We start from the raw sequence: 20,872 nt of genomic DNA on the forward strand, positions 1-20,872 counted from the left end.
AGTTTGGTTTGCTATCATGTCAGGATGCTGCACACTCTCTGTGCCCACCCAGACCGCAGGCCTTCCAAACACCCGCCTCAGTTCGGGAGGACATTCTTTCCAGAGAATTCCTTCTTTGCTTTAGTGGACATATTGGCCAAGGGAAGAATATATTTAGAGATCTACAGTTAGGCCAAAGACTTGGCTGCTTTGTTTTTAAACTGCCATTATTTTTTTAAAGTTCTATGACTTTGACATCAAATCAGTATCAGGAGAATACTAGAGGCCTCTGCTACTATTGGCTTTTCATAATATGTTTTCTCCTGTTTGGAAGTACACAAGACTGGCAAAGTTTCCTCTGGGGCCTTCCCTGGACACCTTGCTTGGGCTACTGCTTGGCCACCTCGTTTTGTTTATCATCAACATCTCTGATCAGGGCACAGGGGGAGGAGAGGGAAACGAGGCAGCTTGAAACAAGCCCTCCTTCAGTATAGACAAAAGGAATGAAGTTTGTGCATTTAGCTGGGGGGTAGGCAAAAGGGTTCTAGACGAGAAGATGGGTAGCAAGATTTCTTCACTATCCTGAAGCCCCATGAGCATTCAACGTAGAACCCCATCTGTTTTGTTAAATTGACAATTTCCCTCAGCAGGAAATAAAGGCTCAAACTGAGTTTTAGGCTAGCTACAGAGTGAGAAATAGCTTCACTTTTTAAAGACTTTGCTTTTTAAGACATTCAGCATATAACCTAATTTCATTTGATGGAGTTTGTTTTTTTCTTCTCCATTTGCTGCCTAGAAATGTGTTTCACTATCTCCTGCAGAATTGGGCTTAGGAGGGAGCTAGAGAGCTCGAGTTCCCTGGGCCTCAAGAGCACTAAAAAATAAAATAAAACAGTATTAAATAAAATTAAAATATATTACGGGAGCAGCCATGGCAGTAAATTGTCTCAAATACTTTATGCTACACAGCTGTACTAAATGAGGGGTGCCGACTGGACCCCTTCAATTCCCATTTCAGAGGCCTGGAGAGAAGACCAAACTCCAAGGAGCAAATGATAACACGTTAGCACAAACCGAGAAAAGGGGCAGATTTTATTTGAGGGAAAGTGGTTTTTATTAGAGGGAAATTTTTGTTATCTGCTAGGCTTCTTTTAGGATACAACATGCCAATATGTTGTTGTAGATTTTTAAAATTCAAACCTTCCAAAGTGTTATGACATCAAGATTGGACTTTATCAAGTAATTAGAATGGAATATGATTTTCTGGATTAAAAAGCACTAATTTTGAAACGACTTTCTGAATATTGATATAAGAAAATACACACACAGGCAATTTTAGAGCATCATCTTTTTAATTTAGAAAGAGTAAGCAAGTTGTCATCTGGGAGAAAAGACACACACACCCATCCTGGAGTCCCTCAACGGTACAGGCCGTAGATGTGGTGCCTGGTGCTCTCAGCTGATGGAAATGAACCTATTTGATGTCACACAAAAGGGCCACTCCTCTCAGGATCCAGTGGTCTGGGGACAGCACTGTTCGCAAATACACCACAGTGATGAAAGTCAAGTCGGTGCGCCTGGGTTTCTTATAAATAGGACACACGTACAGCTTGGGGTCCTTGGGCGCCGTGGAGTTGATGGCAAAGATGTGCAGCACAGGCAGCTGCGTGAAGAGCACTTTGGGGGTGGATTCTGTGAGCTTCCCATTCCGTCTGTCCCAGGCCGCTCCGTCCATGTACAGCCCATAGATGTACACACCTTCCTGGGAGAGCCAAGCATAAGGTAAAAGGACTTTAAAAAAAATTAAGTGCTGCGAGATGGTAAAGGTCATCAGCGTGGAATGACAATGTACACCAATTTTAAAATGCTAACAGATAAAGAAAACACCACTGGGTGCGTTGCAATAGTGAGACACTGAGCCCAGCCTTCCCCTGTAGCCTATCTTGAGAGGCTCTGAGCATGGCAGAACCGATCCTGTTATTGGTTATTTGAGTGTGGGGGGTGGCCTGCCTGGGCAACAGACTTAGCTGGCAGCACCAAATCACCTCTGTAGGAAGCTAAAAGTCTCTGAGGGGTCTGAGTTTTGATTGGTATAAGGTGGGAATGTGAAAAGGGATTTGGAGCTGGTCAAACAAGGGATCTCAGCCTGCCCTGGTCAAGCCAACCTAGTAGGCTCAATTTCCTTTCAGTCAGGGCGAAGTGAGATTTGCCACAGCCAACCCCGGCCAGCAGGGAGCCAGAGCGCCCCCCAAGGACAGGTGAGGTGGAGCTAGGGTGCTCAGCAGAGGCGTGTGAGGTGCAGAATTGTTCAGCGGCATCTGAACACCCTCCCCAGCGTCTCTCATACCATAAGACCTGCCTTTGAGGGTCTCACCATTTAATTGTGGATATAAGACACACACTGACACAGGACAATTTTTAAAAAGACAGGAATTGAACAGCAGCACCCACTTGTTTCAGGGGCTGCCTGGAGAGCAGCACTGAGGGTGTGGGCAGTGACATCTGGGGTGAAATGTCCCTGCAGGCTCTGGGGCCTTCGTGGGGGGTTAGTCTGGAAGGGTGGGCTGTGCTCGGGAAGACAGAGGAAAGGGGCAGGCGTCCCATGCAGGAGCAATGCTACAGAGGAGGCAGGGTGAGTGGAGAAGGCCGAGCATTTTACTTAGCAGATGGTTCAGGAGTTACAAAAGAAGTTAGGTTTGACTAACTTCTGGGAGAATCTGGATGCCAAGCTGAAGGGTTTGAACTTTATCTTGTAGGTGGTGAGAAGCCACAGAACATGTATTCATTAAAATAAATGAAAGCCTAGAGTGGGGGGAATCTCAGGGGAAGCCCCCCAAACCCTGCAAGCTCATAAAATACGTTCATGTACAAGATGGTGACCATTTCTCCATTTCAAGTGAGGGTCAGGTAAGGGGAAGGAAATGTAGGTGATAATAAAAGATAGTGAGAGTTGTGTGTCCTCTAGCATAAAGATCGTGGGGGGTTTCCCTGAGACAGTGTCTCAGCTGATCACCCAAACTGGAATGCAGTGTCAGAATCACAGCTCACTGCAACCTTCAACTCCGGGCCTCAAGTAATCCTCCTGCCTCAGCCTCCCAAGTAGCTACCACTATAGGCATGAGCCACCAGGCTTGGCTAAGTTTTAAATTTTTTTTATAGAGATAAGTTCTTGCTATGTTGCCCAGGCTGGTCTTGAACTCCTGGGCTCAAGGAATCCTATTACTTTGGCCTCTCAAAGTGCTGGGATGACAGGCATGAGCCATCATATCAGTTCAAGAACTGTATTTTTTGAACCAAAAACTGAGGCACATGGTTTGACAATAAAACCATGGGCAATCTCAGGGCATATGGTCACCACCATTAACTCAGTGGGTGACAATAAACTGCATGGATATGTGCCCACTTAAAAGCCATCATATAGTAAACTGTATTCCTCTCTTGGGTACTTTCAGTATCAGAACTTTAAAAAGTCATGGAAGGTGTGATAAATAGCATAGTGTCACCACCAAATTCATGTCCACCCTAAACCTCAGAAAGTGACTATTTGGAAATAGGGACTTTGCAGATGTAATTAGGTTAGATAAGTACATACAGAATTAAAGCAGGCCCTAAATACAACGTGACTGGTATTTTTGTAAGAAGAGGAGAGGACACACCAAGACAGGAAGAACGTGTGAATGGAGCAGAAATTAGAAGGACACGGCTAGAAGCCAAAAAATGCCAGTGGTTGTCAGCACCCACCAGAAGCTGGGAGAGAGGCAACAAACAAGATTTTCCCTCCACTCTCTAGAAGAAACCAACTCTACTGTGATTTGGACATCTGGCTTCCTAAACAGTGAAAAGATGAATTCCTGTTGCTTTTAGCCACTCAGTTTGTGCCTTAGGAAATGGCTGCAGATTTTGATACCAGGATGTAGGATGCTATTATAGCAAATACCTAAAAGACTGGAAGTGATTTTGGAATTGCATAATAGGTAGAGGCTAGAAGAATTTTGAAATTGCTTTGCAGTGATTGTTGGTAGAAATATGGAAGTTAAGGTGCTTCTGGTGAGGTCTCAGGCAGAAATTAAGGATGTGTTCCTAGAGCCTGGAGGAAAGGCAACCCGTGTTACAAAGGGTTGGAAAGCTTGGCAGGAACTTAGAGGTCATCTGGTCCAGCCCCCTTATTTGACAAATGAGGGAGAAAAAATCAGAAAAGGGGACCAAAACTTATTGGGAGTCTACACAGGGTCCTGCACAAAGCCTGAACAATCACGTTTATATTCTCACAACTGCCTTTGATGAGGTTGAATGATCTTGCTCACTTTACAGATAAAGAACTGGCCTGAGTTCATTGGGTAGACCCGTGTCAGGCAGTGGCTGTTCCTGCAGCCAGGCATCTTTCCACTGAGGGTCTAAAGCTAATGGGGACACCACAGGAACTGGCCCCAGAGCCCCAGCCTACTGGACCTCTTAGTCTCTGCTGCCCACAGCTGATTCTGTGAGAGGCCACAACAGTAGCCAAGGATGTGTGGAAAATGCTTTTTAGCAAAGACAAGCATAACTTGTACTTTATAAATAAATGCAGTCTGGGGAGTCCCCAGAACTCATTGGACCTTGCCATTCACCTACTCCAACAGATGAAGAAGGTTTTGGCTTTGTGATCTTTGGGTTATTGACAATGGGAACTCTCACTGCAAAGCCAATGGCTTTAACTAAGGCACACTTGGGTCAGTTGTAAGCAGAACTTGAACTTGCAGCTCCAGAACTGTCCTTGCTAGTGCCCACCAGTGCCTACCGCAGGGGGTGTCGTGATCTCTTCCTTGGTCTGTCGCAGAACTTCGTTGTGGATGGTCACGGTGTCCAGTGCCCAGCCTTTGTGGGCACGGGTCACTTCTTGCCTCATTGCTGTGAGGAAGCCTTAAAAAAAAAGGAAAGAAAAGATTTAGATGCCTTGGTGCAGTCCACCTTAGAAACGAGGGAGAAGGCAACGGTATTAAGTGTTACTTGCTCATCAATCTCCAAGGGGAGCTGAGACCATCCCCAAAGGGATATGTCTCTCTGTGCTTCGTTTCTATGGGGACCTGCAACGAGCTAAATCTTTCTTACCAGCTGACAGCAAGAAAGCAGCACTGTTTCTGTGTCAGCCTGGGTTTTGGCTTGAAATGCTCCCAGGATTTCAACTGCTCAAATCCTAAAGGACTGTAACCCAGTCTCAGCTCATAATCTCTATTTGAAAACACAATATCGAGGAATGAGACCGGAATGGTGAACTATTCTGAGAACAGCATTCCAATTAAACTTGAATCAAACCATTATCAAGCTTCTATTTGCTATAATGGAACAATTTCATTTAGTCCAAGGAAATAAGGCATAATGCCAAAATAGAAAACCTGACTTTCAATTTGATCAAAGCAATCACACTAGGAAGGAAAGTTACATGTTTTAATGTACATAATACAGTTATTTAAGACAATACGTTCCATGTACCGTGGCCTTTCTTTAAATTTCTTTAAACTTAATATTTGCAAACCAGGCTGTTCATTCAATTCAACAAGAGAAGCCTTTTTAGGAGAGTAGCATTTGATGTTAGAAAAAAATACCCTAGACTTCAAAACCTTAAGAAAACTTACCTGTGACCTATATGTTATATTTTGGCCTCCATCTCAATATTGAAAATCATGAGTTTCTCTAGTGAGTGAAACTGTGGAATGTTCATGTCCTTCCTCGGCACTCCTAGATTAGTGAGCTCTGAGAGCAGAGCCAACACACGAGTGATAACATTTTATTAGGTCTAAATGGGAGTGGGATAGGGGGGGAGTTGAAAAGCACAATTACAAGCATAGAGTTAAGATCCCTTGGAGTCAGCTCAGCGCCCATAACTCAGTGGTTAGGGTGCCAGCCATATACACGGGGGCTGGCGGGTTTGAACCCGGCCTGGGCCTGCTAAACAACAATGACGACAACAAAAAAAAAATAGCCAGATGTTGTGGCAGTGCCTGTGGTCCCAGCTACTTGGGAGGCTGAGGCAAGAGAATCACTTGAGCCCAAGAGTTTGAGGTTGCTGTCAGCTGTGACACCACAGCACTCTACTGAGGGTGGTATAGTGAGACTCTGTCTCAAAAAAAAAGAAAAAATCCCTTGGAGCTTGAAATAAGGAATAAGGCCCCAATCTGGCTTTACTGAGGGATTCAAGTTCTCTCCGTTATTAAGTTAGATGCTTGGAGAGGCTCTCATGTGGCCATCCATTCATTCATTTGTCCAATCTATCTGAAGTGGCCACCGTGTGCCAGGTACTGCTCTGGGTGGGATGACCACAAAGATGAAGAGGCCATCCAGGGACCCCACATTCAAGAGCTCCTTCTAGAGGGCAGGTGGAGGGAGGCAAGACATTGACACAAAGGCTTGAACAAAGCTAACCACTTGGGAGGACAGCTTAGGAGACGGTGTAACTCTGCAGGTGTAGTGGAGAAGATGGAGTTGAAGGTAACTCTTGAAAGACATGTAGGCGTTTGCTACATGGGATAGTTCCAGTTAGAACAACAGCATGTGCTAAGGCGTGGGGGCCTGGGAGGGCAGGTAAGGTGCAGGTGTGGAGTTTTTCAGAGTCAGAGTTTGGACTTGATTCTGTGGATGGTAGGAAGACACCGAATATTTGAAGTAAGCAAATGACTTGGTTGTACTCTCATCTCAGAAAGCTTACTCAGAGTACTCTCTCAAACAGGATCTGGGGTGCTAAAGAAAGGCCCTTACATTGATCCAAAAGAAAAGTTGAGGAAAGCACTTTTGTAGGAGATTCTTATAAAGCCATAGTTTCATAACACCAGGAGTGCCTAATGGGAAAGGATCATTTTGTGATACCAAATGTTGACTACAGAGGGCAGGAAACACAGTGGAAGTTTGCCTGGCAGCAATTGGTGGTCAGTGCCTGTCCTGTACTCTATGTGAAGTCCTCTGAGTGATTTGATCAGCACGTGATTACACTGACTGTCCATGTTAAACACTGGGGATCCCCTGCTGTAGTAATGACACATTTTATGTGTTTGCCTGGCATTGGCACATATGACCACAAGAACAAATCCCAACTCTCCCTTCTGAGTGATTCCATGGAAATCTCATTTTCACCATTCAACCTGAAGTGTGCATCCATGCGGTGAATTAGACATGGCATAGCCAAATAGAGTACTTGGAACTGACCCCACTTTATGCTACTTTAAAATTCATCATTGATATGGAAATCTACAAGGTCATAATGCATAAGGCATGAATCCTAGTCTTAACCATCCATCTGCACAAATTGAATAATTGAGTTTTTCTATAACATTTTAAGTTCCAACTAATTGCGAATTTGACCTCACTCCATGTGAGACTCAGGACGATACCACAGGAGCTGTACTCTCTCGTATGTTGCACACCTGCTTCGAAGACTTGGACATTGTCGGAAGCTTTGAAAAACTGTAAGGAGAGACTATTTCCTTTCTTCCCCCTACTAGGAAGTTTGAATACATGATGTTATCCAGCTGACTTCAACAATAAGCCTTCTAATGCTTCGGAAGCCCTTAGGATGCCAATAGGACGAATCTAGGACACACTATGACCCTTCCGCTAGTAAGGAAGGGAACTGCTCCCTGGGCCATCCCTACATTCGGTGAACATGGACAGGATATATATTTTTTCAATTCTTGACGGTCTGTGTTGGAGGGCAGTGAACACAGTGGATTGTTCATTATTGAGTTTAAAATGAACGACCGCCTTTCTTATGTGAGCAGACTAATATCAAGTCTAAGGGAATCAAAATCCGTTTCTTTCTGAAGCCTGCATAAAAGGCTGTTGATAAGTTTTTCTTTAAAAGAGCTGTGTTAATTCTTATAATAGTAGTAATCCAACATTTCAGTGTACTAATTTCTATTGTTTGACTTGTACAACCAGTTGGCTTAAGAAATCTATAGAGTGTTTTTAAGTATCATTTTATACAAAGTCTTAAAAAGATGAAAGAAATAGGTAATCAGGAAATATGCTCTTCTCAAGTGTATAAGGAGTTGGTTAGTATTCTGTAATGATGGTCCTATGCCAAAAATAGGCAACTTTTATTTTCTTTAATAAATGAACCAGTTTTTGTATATTGTGGGCCTTAGGTTGTGTAATATTTCCTGTCTAATCAGTTACAAAGCCTCTCAGGAACATCTTTGAAGATGAGGAGAAATGATGTTCCTGCCACAAGTTCGTGACAGGCAGTTTTTTCCCCAAATGAGAAGCAAATTCAGTTCACTGGTAAGTTAAATAAAAGGTCAGAAATCATTAAACAAAGATGGGGTTGATCCACCCAGTTGAATAAAAATGCACCGAGCATCTCTCCTGACTCTTTGCTAGATGCTGTGAGGCAGGGACCCCAAACTGCTGAAAATTAGAAAGACCCAGGAAATTCCTAAAACTCCCCATTCCCAAATCACAGCCATGATCAATAAAATCAGGATCTCTGGAGGTGGGACTCAGGCATCAGTATTGTTTTAAGGAGTCAGGGCTTCTCATCAGTGTTCATAGGAATCACCTGGGGAAGGGGATGTAACGAAAATGCAGGTCCTGATTCTATGGGTAGATCAAGAGTTCTGAGATCTGAAGTTCTATCCAGTTCCCAGGAGATGTCGAGGCTGCTGGGGGGTGGACCAGAGACTGAGAAGCAAAAGTCTATGGTCAGATTCTTCACACATTAGAATGCCCAAGAGAGCTTTTAAGAAAATTGACTACATGGACCCCAAGGACCCATTCCCAGAGATTCCGGTGTAACTGTTCTCAGCCCCCCAGACCTCTGTAGGTACTAAAAGCTCCCCAGGTGATTTTACTTTAGACAAACCTCTGAGAACCACTGCTCTGTAAAACGCTATGTGAGATAGGTCATAGACAGTCACTGAGCCTTATTTGTTTTAAGAACAAGTTTTTAAATGAGAAGAGAAAGACTCCTAGTAGGAGTATGATACTAGGAAAGCTGTTGTGGCTCCTTGCAGGGGTGTCCAACCTGTGGCCTGCAGGCTGTCTGCACGTTATTTGAGGACTTTTTTGCCTATGTGTGGTGTCAGATATTGCAAAGATTATGCAAAGACTTTTTTTGTTTTTGCTCATCAGCTTTTCTTAGTGTTTGCGTATTTAATGTGTAGCCCAAGACTCTTGTTTGTCCAATAGACAGCAGAAAAGAAGAAAGATTGGGGACCCGTATAGGGCCTCCTGAGATGCACACAGTCTCTGACACGTTGATTCCAGCAAAACTTGAATAAAAATAGGAAACCACTATAATTTCCCTGTCAAGGTTGAGACACCCACCGCGTCCCACATTACAAAATGATAAATTCCCTACACTGGTCTGTTTTCCTTGTGCTGGTTTATGCTTCCTTTCCTTTAACCAACCCCTCCCTTCTCCCCTGTCTCCCAGACCTTTCCGCTGCTCCCTCTGGCCTGGTTCACTGACCAACTCCCACATGCTCCACCTCTTCCCAGAGCACTCTCTCCACCTTCTCGCCCATACTGGGACCCGGATCAGCCCTAAAGACTTGGCCCGTTTCAGTTCCTCCACCCTCTGTGAGAATCTCTGCCATGCTGACGACCACAGCCTCCGGCCACGTGACCCTCCCCTCGTGGTCCCTGCCGCCTGCCCATCCGCCCACCTTTACTAAGCACCCTGGCAACAAGAAAATGGAGACACAGAGAATGAGGAAGAACAACATGAATAATTCTCTCAGACATTTGCCTTTGAAGAGGAGAAGAGCAAGTTGAAGGACTAGGTCTAAGAAGACAGGGTTTTCTGTCTTTGTCTTCTAAAGATAAAACAGGCTTGAGCCTGTTCAAACATTGGTGGGAAGGGTGCAGGAGAGAGAGCCAGTGATGCCAGCAGACACCACGAGAGGAGTGGACGTAGCACTCACGAGTGGAGAATGTGCTCCAGGCACGTGGAGGGACACGGCACCCACTGTCACGAGGGTCATTAGGAAGGCGTGAGAGAGAGGCTCACAGTGAATGAGCATAGTGTAGGCTCGGTGGCAAGAAGTTAAGAGAATTCCCACCTACTTCTTTCTATATTCTGACTAAAGAAGGAGATGACATCACCTTGAAAACAAAAAGGTATTGGAGGAGAGATTTAAGGAGAGTGGGAGAAGTTCGAGACAGAGTTAGGGGAACAAGGAAGGGCTCGTAAGTGGCGTCAAGGCACAGTATGGCACATATGCTGAGGCTCTGATGGCACAGTATGGTGGCAGCAGCTGTGCAGTGATTTAGGGCGCTGCTCAGCAGCCTGGTATGGGAGTGAGAAGGGGGACCTCTGGATGTTTCCATGATTGGGGTCTTGCCAGCCAAGTGACGAAAAGAATGGATTTAGACTAAACAGGGAACAAAATGAAGAAAGGGGGTGGAGTTGAGGAGAAGTCATCGAAAATGATGAGGCCAGAGAACTGCGAGTTTGGAACGCTGCAAGGGGCATAAGTGGAGCCTGGAGAGTGGACTTGGAACAGCCCTCTGAGAGGCAGGGAGAGCCAAGGAAGGGTGGGTGCCAAGGTACAAGTGAGTTTCCAGAGTTGGCATCCTCGATACAGCCAGGGGAATGAAGGTGACAGGGAGGTCATTAGATGTGGTGGCCTTGGAGGGAACAGTTTCAGTATAGTGAGGAGGCTGGCCATTACAAGGGACAGGGTGATTGATTAGGAAGGTCTGCGAGTGCAGAGACGAGAATTGCAGGAGGAGGTGGTGTGTCTAAGCCCAGAACAGAAAAGCCCTCCCTACACACAAAGGGCAAGCAGGATGGGCCGTTGCTCACTCGGAAGCATTTCTGTAGTCCTGAGATTTGGGGACATGGCAGATTAGTGCTATTGCTCAAACTGTGCTTTAGAACCTTGAAGTTCATTCATTCCACTCCTGCAGATGCTAAGGGCAGCTCTCGTTCATCAAACAGCAGCACTGGAGTGTGCTTAGCAATGCTATTTGATGAGAAGATATCCCCCAGTCCCTTCCAACCCTGGGTACACTTTCCCACCTGAATGAATGGCAGAACTTTACAACTATGATCAAGGAAAGCATTGAGAAATTGTGGCTAGCCGGGGTAGCCTAACAAACACACAGGGAAGAGGTTGTAGATTATTATTCCAGAAACACAAGATAACAGGACAAAAATTATCCATCTTCTTGCTTCAGCACAATCCTTTCTAACTGAAAAAAAAAAAACTGTAGATTTGTGTTAGGGAGCAATAAGTTGTCACTGATATCTGCTATAACAGACTGGCATGGCTTGTCAAGATATTGAGAAAAAATAACGAAAAACTAGTACAATTTGGCATCTAAATGGCATCAACCTCCAGATTGAGTAAAACATTTGGAAAATAATGACACCGCATGATTTGATCTGATTCAGAGGTGTGAGACCCGGGGAGCATGCTCAACTTCCACCCCCACGTCATCAGCAGCACCTGTGAGTCATACCACACATCAAATGGTAAAGTGTGACTATCAGTTAAGTTCTGAAAGGCAATCAACACCCTGCTGGAAGGGGCTCATGACGACTCATGTTCTTTGGGTTTAGATACATCCCTCATACACAGCACACAAACACACACACATACCAACCACACACCAAAATCTAAACCATGTGTATGTGATCCACTGCAAAGGTATGCCTGTGGGAAAAAGAGAACAAAGCAAAGCTTTGAGAAGTCTAAACACACAACCTTACCCACCATGTGAATGTGTGCACCACTAAGTGCCAGGAAAACCCAGTGGTGCACAAAGCTTCTTCTGACCTGAATAATCTCTCCTGGGAGGCACATCCACACACTGACAAAAGCTGCACGCTGAATCAGTATTTCACAGAGTCATGGATACAGACAGCTTGACTATTTGAATAATAAAGTCAAATTGCCACACAGTTGAACTTGCCATTTGCTACAGAGGCTGTTGCGAAGGGGGCTGAAAAGGCCACGTGAGCTCTGCGGTGGCTGACTCAGCCTCTTCAGACATGACAGAGGAGACAGCAGGCTGCCCACAGGCGAACAGCTGCACTTCACACAGCAGAAGCTGGGAGTAACCGGGGGCAAATGAAGCATGTCATCTGTCCTTCTCAGTCACCTAGGCCTGAGGGGCAGTCACCACAGGCACAATGGGAAACACACATCAAACAGCATCAGATGCCACCTTACAAGATGATAAAAATTAACAGCCATTTTCAAGTGCTTTATAATCTCCTTTCTGGTCTAGGTGATTCTGACCACAGTACATATATTTGTCATGAACTCTTTGTAAACTGCATTGTGTTTTACTTAAATGTGTGGGGTTTGGGGGGTTTTTTTGTAAAAAAAATTACTACTATTACTACATTACTACTTAAATATTTTGAACCAAAGAAAGAAGTTATTTTGTGGAAGGAGTCTGAGTTAGAAGATATAAAACTCAGGAAATACGTCCCCGCTGAGGAATCAATTGTTGATGTCCAACAGTAGGCAGCCAGGCTTCCACATGGAAAGAACTTTATCTCCCCACAGCCTGTGAACATGCGCGCATGGAGCTGCCGTCATCTTTGGGTTTTTCAGATTTGGCCAGGTGATGTGGAACAGAAAGTAATTTGTCCCTCATGTCATGACAAGGAGAAGGAAGCAGAGAAGTGATCAGTGTCCAGAAGAGCTGACTTTCAGTCTTCCGAGCAACTCATAGAAAGCAAAGCAATCGTAGATCAGGGCATGCGTGCTGGGGTGTGACAGGGATGGTGCTTGAATATGTGCAGGCTTTGCAAGATGCAGAGAGCAGGAGAGAAAGAAGCAAAGTCTAACTTGGAAACAGAAGTGTAAGAAAAGACAAAGAATTAATATTGTTAACAAGTGAAGGTAAGTAAAACATCAACTGAAATGTATATCTACATCTGTATTTCTTGAACTACTGTTCAGTTTGTAAGATTTCTTAACAAATATTTACAGGCAGAGATTATTTCACATTAACACTCGGCTCTTTTAAGTTACATTTTTGATGAAAAAGGAAATAAAAACAACCACTGAAAGAATTGCTGTGGTGTGATGAATGATGTAACCTAGACATCTATGTCCATGGAAAGCTGGGAGGAACCAACCCCACTCCCTTGGTTTCTGAATATCAAAATTACACTCAATGACCTTGTAGTTCTTAAAATCATTGGTCTTTACACCTTCCTGAACTCCGAGTCAGCCACCACCCCTCTGCACCACCCCACCAGCACTGTCTGACAGATCCCCACTCCTGTCTTCTTGTCTGTCCTGGACCTTGCCTTCAACCTAAGCCCACTCTCCCGGCCCTGTCAGAGATCCCCATTTAATCACTGAATTCAGTCTGTCTTCTGCTCTGCACCCGGCCACGGTCCCAAGCTCTCTTCCCTGGACTTTGTAAGAATCTTACTGCACCTGGCCCCTACATTCTGTTCTACCCTTTGCCGCTCGGGGATTATCTTCTGCTATAAAGCCCAGGCTTAATACTCCAGCTTCATTCCCCGCCACTCCCAGCCCTGCTTTCTGAGCCTGAGCCACGTGAGTATCCTTGTTCCTGGGACATGTCTTATCTGGGCTCAGGTCTCTACCTGACTGCCGTCCCCGTTTTTTGCATCCTTGCCTTTGCTGCTTCCTGTGTGAAGCTCTTTGCAGAGTTACTCTCTCTGTCTTCTGTGCTACAGTGGCACTTAGTCCTCACCCCGTGGGACACTTGCCACATTACATTAAGGTTGCTGATGTTTCTGTCTAACCAACCAGATTACTAGCTCCTTTAGGGCAGGAGCCAGATCTCAAATGTTTCTCTACTGAAAGCACCTAGCACAGGGGCTGGCCAATGCAGGGGGAGCTCAGCAACTCTTATTAAGTTACATGCTATTTCTTCAGGCTCCCCAGACAGGAATTACCTGGTGACGACCTACTCAAATTGAAGGATTTTAAGGAAGACAAGGACTCCTAAGTAGACACATGAAATCTGAGAACAATAATAATTTTCCCTCCCCAAATTCAATGGAAATTCTGTGAGCAAAACAGATTAAGTGAAATATGGGTGCTGCTCTTTACAAATCTAAATGGTATTGACATCATAATGTCCTAGGTATAATTTAGTATGTTCATAGAAATTATCACAGTCAAGTGTTTCAAATTTAGAAAATTTTAAGGCATTTGAAAATGCATGAAGTGAATGAACGTGTATTTGCGTAGGACCATTAAGTGTATACTTTTATGGTATTTATTAAAGAATGATTATCTGCACAAATCATAAGTGTATAGCCCAAGGAACTTTCCCTAAGGGGATCCGGCCTTGTAACCAGTATCCAGATCAAGAAACTAAACATTCCCAGACCTCAGAAGGCCCTTTGTACCTTTTTCTAATCACTGCCCTCCCGGACTTTTAATACCATAGGTCCATTGTGCCTGTTCTTATTCTTTGTTTAATTGGAATCCCAATATGTAATGTTTTCTGTTTGGCTTTCTTTATTCAACATTACTTTATGAGATTGGACCATATTGTTGGAAGTAGCAATAATTCATCCTAAATATGTAAGTGTAAATGTTTCTTAAATTGTATTTCCAACGGAGCTGTAAGATGCTAAGCCAGAAGGAATTTAACATTTCTTCATCTTAGCCAAGAATTACTTGTTACTTGAAGTTAAACTATCCACACTGTGGAAAGTCAAAGAGCTGTCTTGTTTCTGAACCTTGTACACTCTATGCCTCCAAGCCTGTAACTCGCAGTCGACATTTCCAGAACGAAGCAGAATTGTAAAGCATTCTTTCAGGGAAAAAGCGACAACAGCAAGGAGGGAAGAAAGACCCATGAAGCTCACTGCAGACTTCTTCCAAATGATCATTTTTTAAAACAAATCTTCTGAATTCTAAGAACAAGTCTTGTATATTGTGTAGCTTTGTTTTTGACATTTTCAACAATATTTTAAAACTAACATTTGAGAGAAACTTTTTTTTACTCTTCATGTAGTTCTTTTTTACTCTTTCATGTAGTTCTAACTACAGACTAATGGTTTGCTAGAGAGGATGAAAAGAAAAAAGGCCAGCATATAGTAGAAGAAATATGCCAGGAAGAATTTCAGATTGAGTTGGCTAAAAAAATACAGAAGGATTATCTGTGTTCTCCAACTTTTGAAAGGAGATGTCCAGCACCTCCATATTTTTTTTACATAGTATACATTTACCACGCAATGCTACTACCCAACTACACGCGACTGCCAAGTTTGCCTACTCGCCTATGAGCACATACCTTGGGGATTAAAGAAACCTGTCATCCAAAACACATTAGGCCTTCCTTCAAATATCCAAATAGCAAACTGAGCATTTCTTTCCAACAGTTCGGTAAACCAGAAGCCCAGTGTGGACGAATCCCAGGACACTCTCTTCCACATCTGAGGTATGCGAGCATCATACATGTTGTCCAGGGCATCTCTCAAGTTCTAGAGAAGATAAAGTTAAAAACGCATGAATAAGCAGCATCCACTTGGATGGGATGAGGGAAATGGCGACTGAGATAAAAACAGCTCACCTCACTCATAATGATTGTTCCTTCAATGGCCAATTTTAGATCACTCAGGCTACTGCGAAGTATTGAAATGACTTTTTGCATTCTGTCAATTTCTTGTCTAAGAAATATGTTCATTGAATTAAGATGTCCCATCTTTATCAAACGAGCTTTCACCTAAAAATATACAATGCAATAAAGGAGCTCTTAACATCTGTTATTTCTCTTCCAATGACCTCTCCTCTCTCAATTCCTTTTCTTCCTCTGGATGTGTCTCTACCAGCCCTAATGAACTCTAAAATATCTCTTGCAGAACCAAACTTGCCATTAAATTCCCCATTTTCTAGGCTCCAAAAACTACTGTTCAACTAAAACGATTTTCATTTCCTACTGACTGTACTTAGTTGATAATTGAAAATGTATTTTAAAAGGCTGAAATAAAATTGTACCTTTTCCTCTTTCAAATGATTAAGTACTATGTGTCAGCTAAATATTTTTTTTTGTAACCTAACCTTCGTAAGAGTACAGTGGAATTCTTTTTTCATTATGCTTGCAGAGATGTTATTAGAAATGTCACAGAAAGTTAATACAGCCAAAATCTTTACAGAGCAGTTACCAATGAATACAATTGGCTGTATTTTTCCAAAGGTCATTGTCTCTGGCTATGGCGGCAAAGGAGAACCTTTCCTAATCTAATCAACGACTAGTCAATATCTGACTTCATGGAAGAGCCATCAAGCACCTGCCATTCGTTCCTTTTGGTATATCATTTACTGGCCATTTTGAAGAGATTAATACAAAAGTCTCTGGTTGTATAAACAATAAGTTATAAAAATTATTAGAAAAAAGCCAATACGTATACCCGTTTCAATTCAGTGACATATGTCCAAGAAAAGATTGACTGCAAATACTGACAGTGACTCATAAAGATTTGAACTTTCTCTGGCCACAATCAAAGAGATACCAGAATCTGAGGGACCAAGACAGAAGACACCAGGACAGTCCAGAGAGTCACCAGGAAGCTGGTAACTGTAGGATTCTCTTCCAGAGAGGCCCGCTGCCCCTTCCTGAGGTGTGGGATGTTAGAGACAACGGGCTTTAGAGCCATCTGGACCGTCCTCCTCATTTTACGGAATAGGTCCCTGACATGGCACCGAAGTTTCCCTTTATCAGCGAACACCTCTGCCTGCTACAACTGGGTCACTTTTAACAAGCAAGAGATGAAGAGGGAAGCACAAACTCAGAGGGCAACAGTGATACGAAACTGAACAGTCTGAACGTTCCCCTTAGTGAAGTATCACAAGAACGAAAAAGCAAGTACCCAACTGATTCAATACTGATATGAAACCAGTAGACAAACTAATACACACCCACACAAGAGAGAAATTCAATTTAATTGAAGTTAAGGCGAGGGGGAGGAGGGAGGAGAGGGAAGGAAGGAAGGGCACTGGTGTGCTCTCACCTAATGGGCGCAATGTAAGGGTACACGGCACACCTCCTGGGGAGGGCACAACTACAGCAGGGACCTTACCTAACAAATACAAACATTGCAACCTAATCATTTGTACCCTAATAATAATCTGAAAATTAAAAAAAAAAAATCTGAACAGCTTGAAGGAGGCTACCTTTGTAGGTGAGGCAAATAATATTGAAATCACAGCCAAGCATGCCAGTGGCAGTCCCTGACCCAGTCCGACATAACAGCCTTCAGGTATTTACCTGAATCCCTGGGTCTGGAACCTCCATTTGGGCAGTCTACAGCGACTTGCTCTCATCTCCTTCTTGAGTTCTTCAGCTTTCAGGACGTATCGCCTTTGCGTCATTCCATCTCAAGAGTGGAAATTCACTCTTGAGGGAAAGGGAAATTATAGAAGTACTTTTTGCAACCCCATGAGTGTACAATTAAGCTCAGGCATTGACTACAAAGTCCAATCAATAGTTCAGGGACCTTTACACCCACAGCCCCAAACAAATCACCTTGTCCTGCTTGGGGGTTTTAAAAAAGCAACTTTACTTGAGATAGATACGTGCTTCGGAAAGACTTGGACCCTAGAAAATGTAATTTTAGTACTGATTTTAGTTTCAATATGATTCTTGTTCCAGCCTAAAATTGTCTTTTTAGTAATAAAATTTAATGTTTGCTATAGTCTGATATAGGATTTTCATTATGTTCCTAGAACTAGGTAGGCTCTTCCACAGTAACGGTATAATTATACTTTGATTTACAAAATTTACTTTACAGCCACATTTTCAAGAACACATCTCTGAGATTAGAAAAAAAAACAACACTAAAAAGAAGTGATTTTGGAATAGGAAGAAGTTTTATATGTTTCTTAATACAAACTCTTTCCCATATAGGAATCCATTTAGTGACATCCCTTATGCTCAGTTTCTGCTACAGAATTGCTGGAACAGAGATCTTGTTGGTGAAGCGGTCCCTGCCAAGCCCAGACAGGTCAAATTATCACAAGGTCTTGAAAGTTTCCTCTAGCGATGCTAACCCTGCAGTCTAGTCACATAGAATAAGCTTTCACAGGCTAGGTTTAAAATCTTTAAAGGCAAATATTCTGCCTTATCTTTTGAAGGCCACATATAATAAACTACTTACAGTATTTATCCATTTAAAAAATATGTCCTCTCCTTACTATAACTATTCCCACATAAAGCCATTGATTTCAATATCATTACCAAATGTCTTGGTACCTATCTACACAATGGAAACAAAAATTGTTTTAAGAGGCAAGAAACATTTGATCCTACAATTCCTCTACCAGGTATATGCCCAGAAGACCAAAAATCACATCATAACAAAGATATTTGTACCAAAATGTTTATTGCAGCCCAATTCATAATTGCTAAGACATGGAAAAAGCCCAAGTGCCCATCGATCCACGAATGGCTTAATAAATTGTGGTATATGTACACCATGGAATATTATGCAGCCTGAAAGAAAGATGGAGACTTTACCTCTTTCCTGTTTAAATGGATGGAGCTGGAACATACTCTTCTTAGTAAAGTATCTCAAGAATGGAAGAAAAAGTATCCAATGTACTCAGCCCTACTATGAAACTAATTTATAGCTTTCATATGAAAGCTATAACCCAATTATAACCTAAGAATATGGGGAAGGGGGAGAGGAAGAGGAGGGGGAAGATGAACGGAGGGAGGGTGTATTGGTGGGATTACACCTACGGTGCATCTTACAAGGGTACATGTGAAACTTATAAATGTAGAATGTAAATGTCTCGACTTAATAACTAAGAAAATGCCAGGCAGGCTACGTTAACCAGTGTGATGAAATATGTCAAACGGTCTATAAACCAGTGTATGGTGCCCCATGATTGCATTAATGTACACAGATACGATTTAATAATAAAAAAAAAAGAGGCAAGAAAATATTTCCATTATGGGGAGCATTCAGTGCATGCTAAAACTGGATGATGGATAAGATAGTAGGCTATAGAATCAGATCACTTTGTGTTCAAATTCTTGCTCTACCACTTAGCTTGGTTTCTGCTGATACTGTTGGGAGCACTGAAGGACATAATGTGTATACAGCACTTAGCACAGGGCCCTGCTCGTAATGAGTGTTCAGAAAAACGCCAGCTGCTATCCCATGACGACCTCATTCTGATGACTGGGTAAAGTGTAGTGCTTAGAAAACTTCAGCTTTGTAACTGGGGCTTTTAATGGTATCTCTGCTAATTGTTCCACCCTATTCAACCAGTTGCTAAAGTGATTACAAATAGAGTAAACAGGTCATCTATCTACAGCTAAAATATCTTTGAGCATTTTAAGAATACCAAATCATCAACACCACTGCTTTCTACCTTGCAGCTTTTTGAATTTTTGTTTAGCATAACTTAAGGCATGAGAGAAGTCAATAAGTAAGTGGGTCAGTGTCCAAGCTTGGACTGGGAAGGGATGAACTTGTGAAGGAATTTCTAAAAGAGAGCAATAGAAAACCATCATAGAAAAACGTTATTTTTTTCTGAGTTTTTGAGTTTTGAGTGATGACAAGATTACATGAACAATGAGAGACACAGAGTTTAGTAATACAGTCAAACAAAATTTACCACGCAGGCAATCTGCCACACAGTTGGCGACAGGTGGGCTGCTGTTCTCCAGAGTGTTCAGACTTGCTGTTTGAATGCGGGAGTGGCCCTGTACACAGTGGGCAAAGAGCGCCACTTACCTCATGAGGGATGTAGTCAGGGGGCAGTTTGCTCAGCATATCTTCAGATAATCTGTAAACAATGGCTTCCCGGGTCTCTCCCACACCACCTCCACTCTCTTTGGGTTGAATGTTGGTAATTGTATCAAGAACAGCAGAAGCCGTGTTACTCTGATACCTGAGGAAGAGAGAACCTGTTCAAACTAAAAGGAACCGATAGGATCACTTAAATCAAAGCCAGCCACAAGAAACTACCAATGATCTACAGAAATGAAAAAACTAGAGATCCATTCTACTACCTCCTAGGGGGACACCAAGAACAGCACAGAAAGGAGAGGCTCTCCGTCTTCAGAAGAAACCCACAAACGTCCTTGTAATCCAAATGGGTGCTCTGTTGTCTTGTTTGTAGACCCAAGCTTGGTTGTAAACACCTCAAGCTGGATGTTCAGTACGTCTCTTTTTATCTCCCTTGCTTATGAAGTAGTCATAAGAGTTTATTATTATATGACAGTCTGTTAGATCAAAAAGGACTACTCATATTTCCTTGCTGAATTATAAATTATTGATTTTTAAATTATCTTTTTTTTTTTACCATTTTCCCACTCATTTTATGATTTATTCAAATGCAGCCACTCATTTTTAAATATATTTAACTCAATAAAGATTTGCTCTGTACCAGGCACTGAACTAGGTTCTGGAAAAAAAGCCTTGACTAGGACACGGAGGTGGACATTAAACAAAGCCAGTGTAATAAGAACAGGGTGCTTTCGAAGACCTTGGTCTCTCTCACTCTCACTCTCTGGCTCTCTTCTGGGTGTACCAGATGCTCTGAGATGCATACATTTAGTCTCCATCCCTGATACACTAGCCTGACTAGTTATCTGTATATTCAGGCAGGGGTGTGTGTGTGTGTGTGTGTTGTGTGTGTGCGCGCGCGCATGTGCATGCATGTGTGTGCTGGAGTAATTTACACTGGAAGATCAGTGAACGTCTCTCTTAAAAAGTCACAAGTGAGACCTAATGGAAGAATAAGTCAGCAGGAAGTAGGGTGGGGTGGAGGTGGGGGGAGGCAAATAGGAGTCCGGGCAGGTGTGAAAAAGATGTCAGCGCATTTGAGGAACAGAGATAAGGCCAGTGCAGCTAGAGCCTGTACGCGGAGAGGAGAGAAGAGGATGGAGGGAAGGCCGGGGCCAGCCATGCGGGGTCACATGGTCTACTTTAAAGATTCTTTTTTTTTTTTTTTTGAGA

The 20,872-nt window shown here is 43.0% G+C and overlaps 1 protein-coding gene across 1 annotated transcript in view; it reads right to left on the bottom strand.

Moving 5' to 3' along the window:
- Window positions 1–1,312: 1,312 nt before the first annotated feature.
- The window catches only part of DNAH8 (dynein axonemal heavy chain 8), a 319,171-nt gene continuing 299,611 nt past the window's right edge, over window positions 1,313–20,872 (bottom strand). The window contains exons 90-94 of the mRNA XM_053603542.1: window positions 19,646–19,802; window positions 15,475–15,627; window positions 15,196–15,385; window positions 4,757–4,878; window positions 1,313–1,741 (exon numbers count right to left, since the gene is read on the bottom strand). Of these exons, the coding sequence (XP_053459517.1) occupies window positions 1,454–1,741; window positions 4,757–4,878; window positions 15,196–15,385; window positions 15,475–15,627; window positions 19,646–19,802 (910 nt within the window). The 3' untranslated portion in view covers window positions 1,313–1,453. The remainder of the gene's footprint in view (window positions 1,742–4,756; window positions 4,879–15,195; window positions 15,386–15,474; window positions 15,628–19,645; window positions 19,803–20,872) is intronic.

This window comes from Nycticebus coucang, chromosome 9, assembly GCF_027406575.1.
Source record: "Nycticebus coucang isolate mNycCou1 chromosome 9, mNycCou1.pri, whole genome shotgun sequence".
Lineage (NCBI taxonomy): Eukaryota > Metazoa > Chordata > Mammalia > Primates > Lorisidae > Nycticebus > Nycticebus coucang.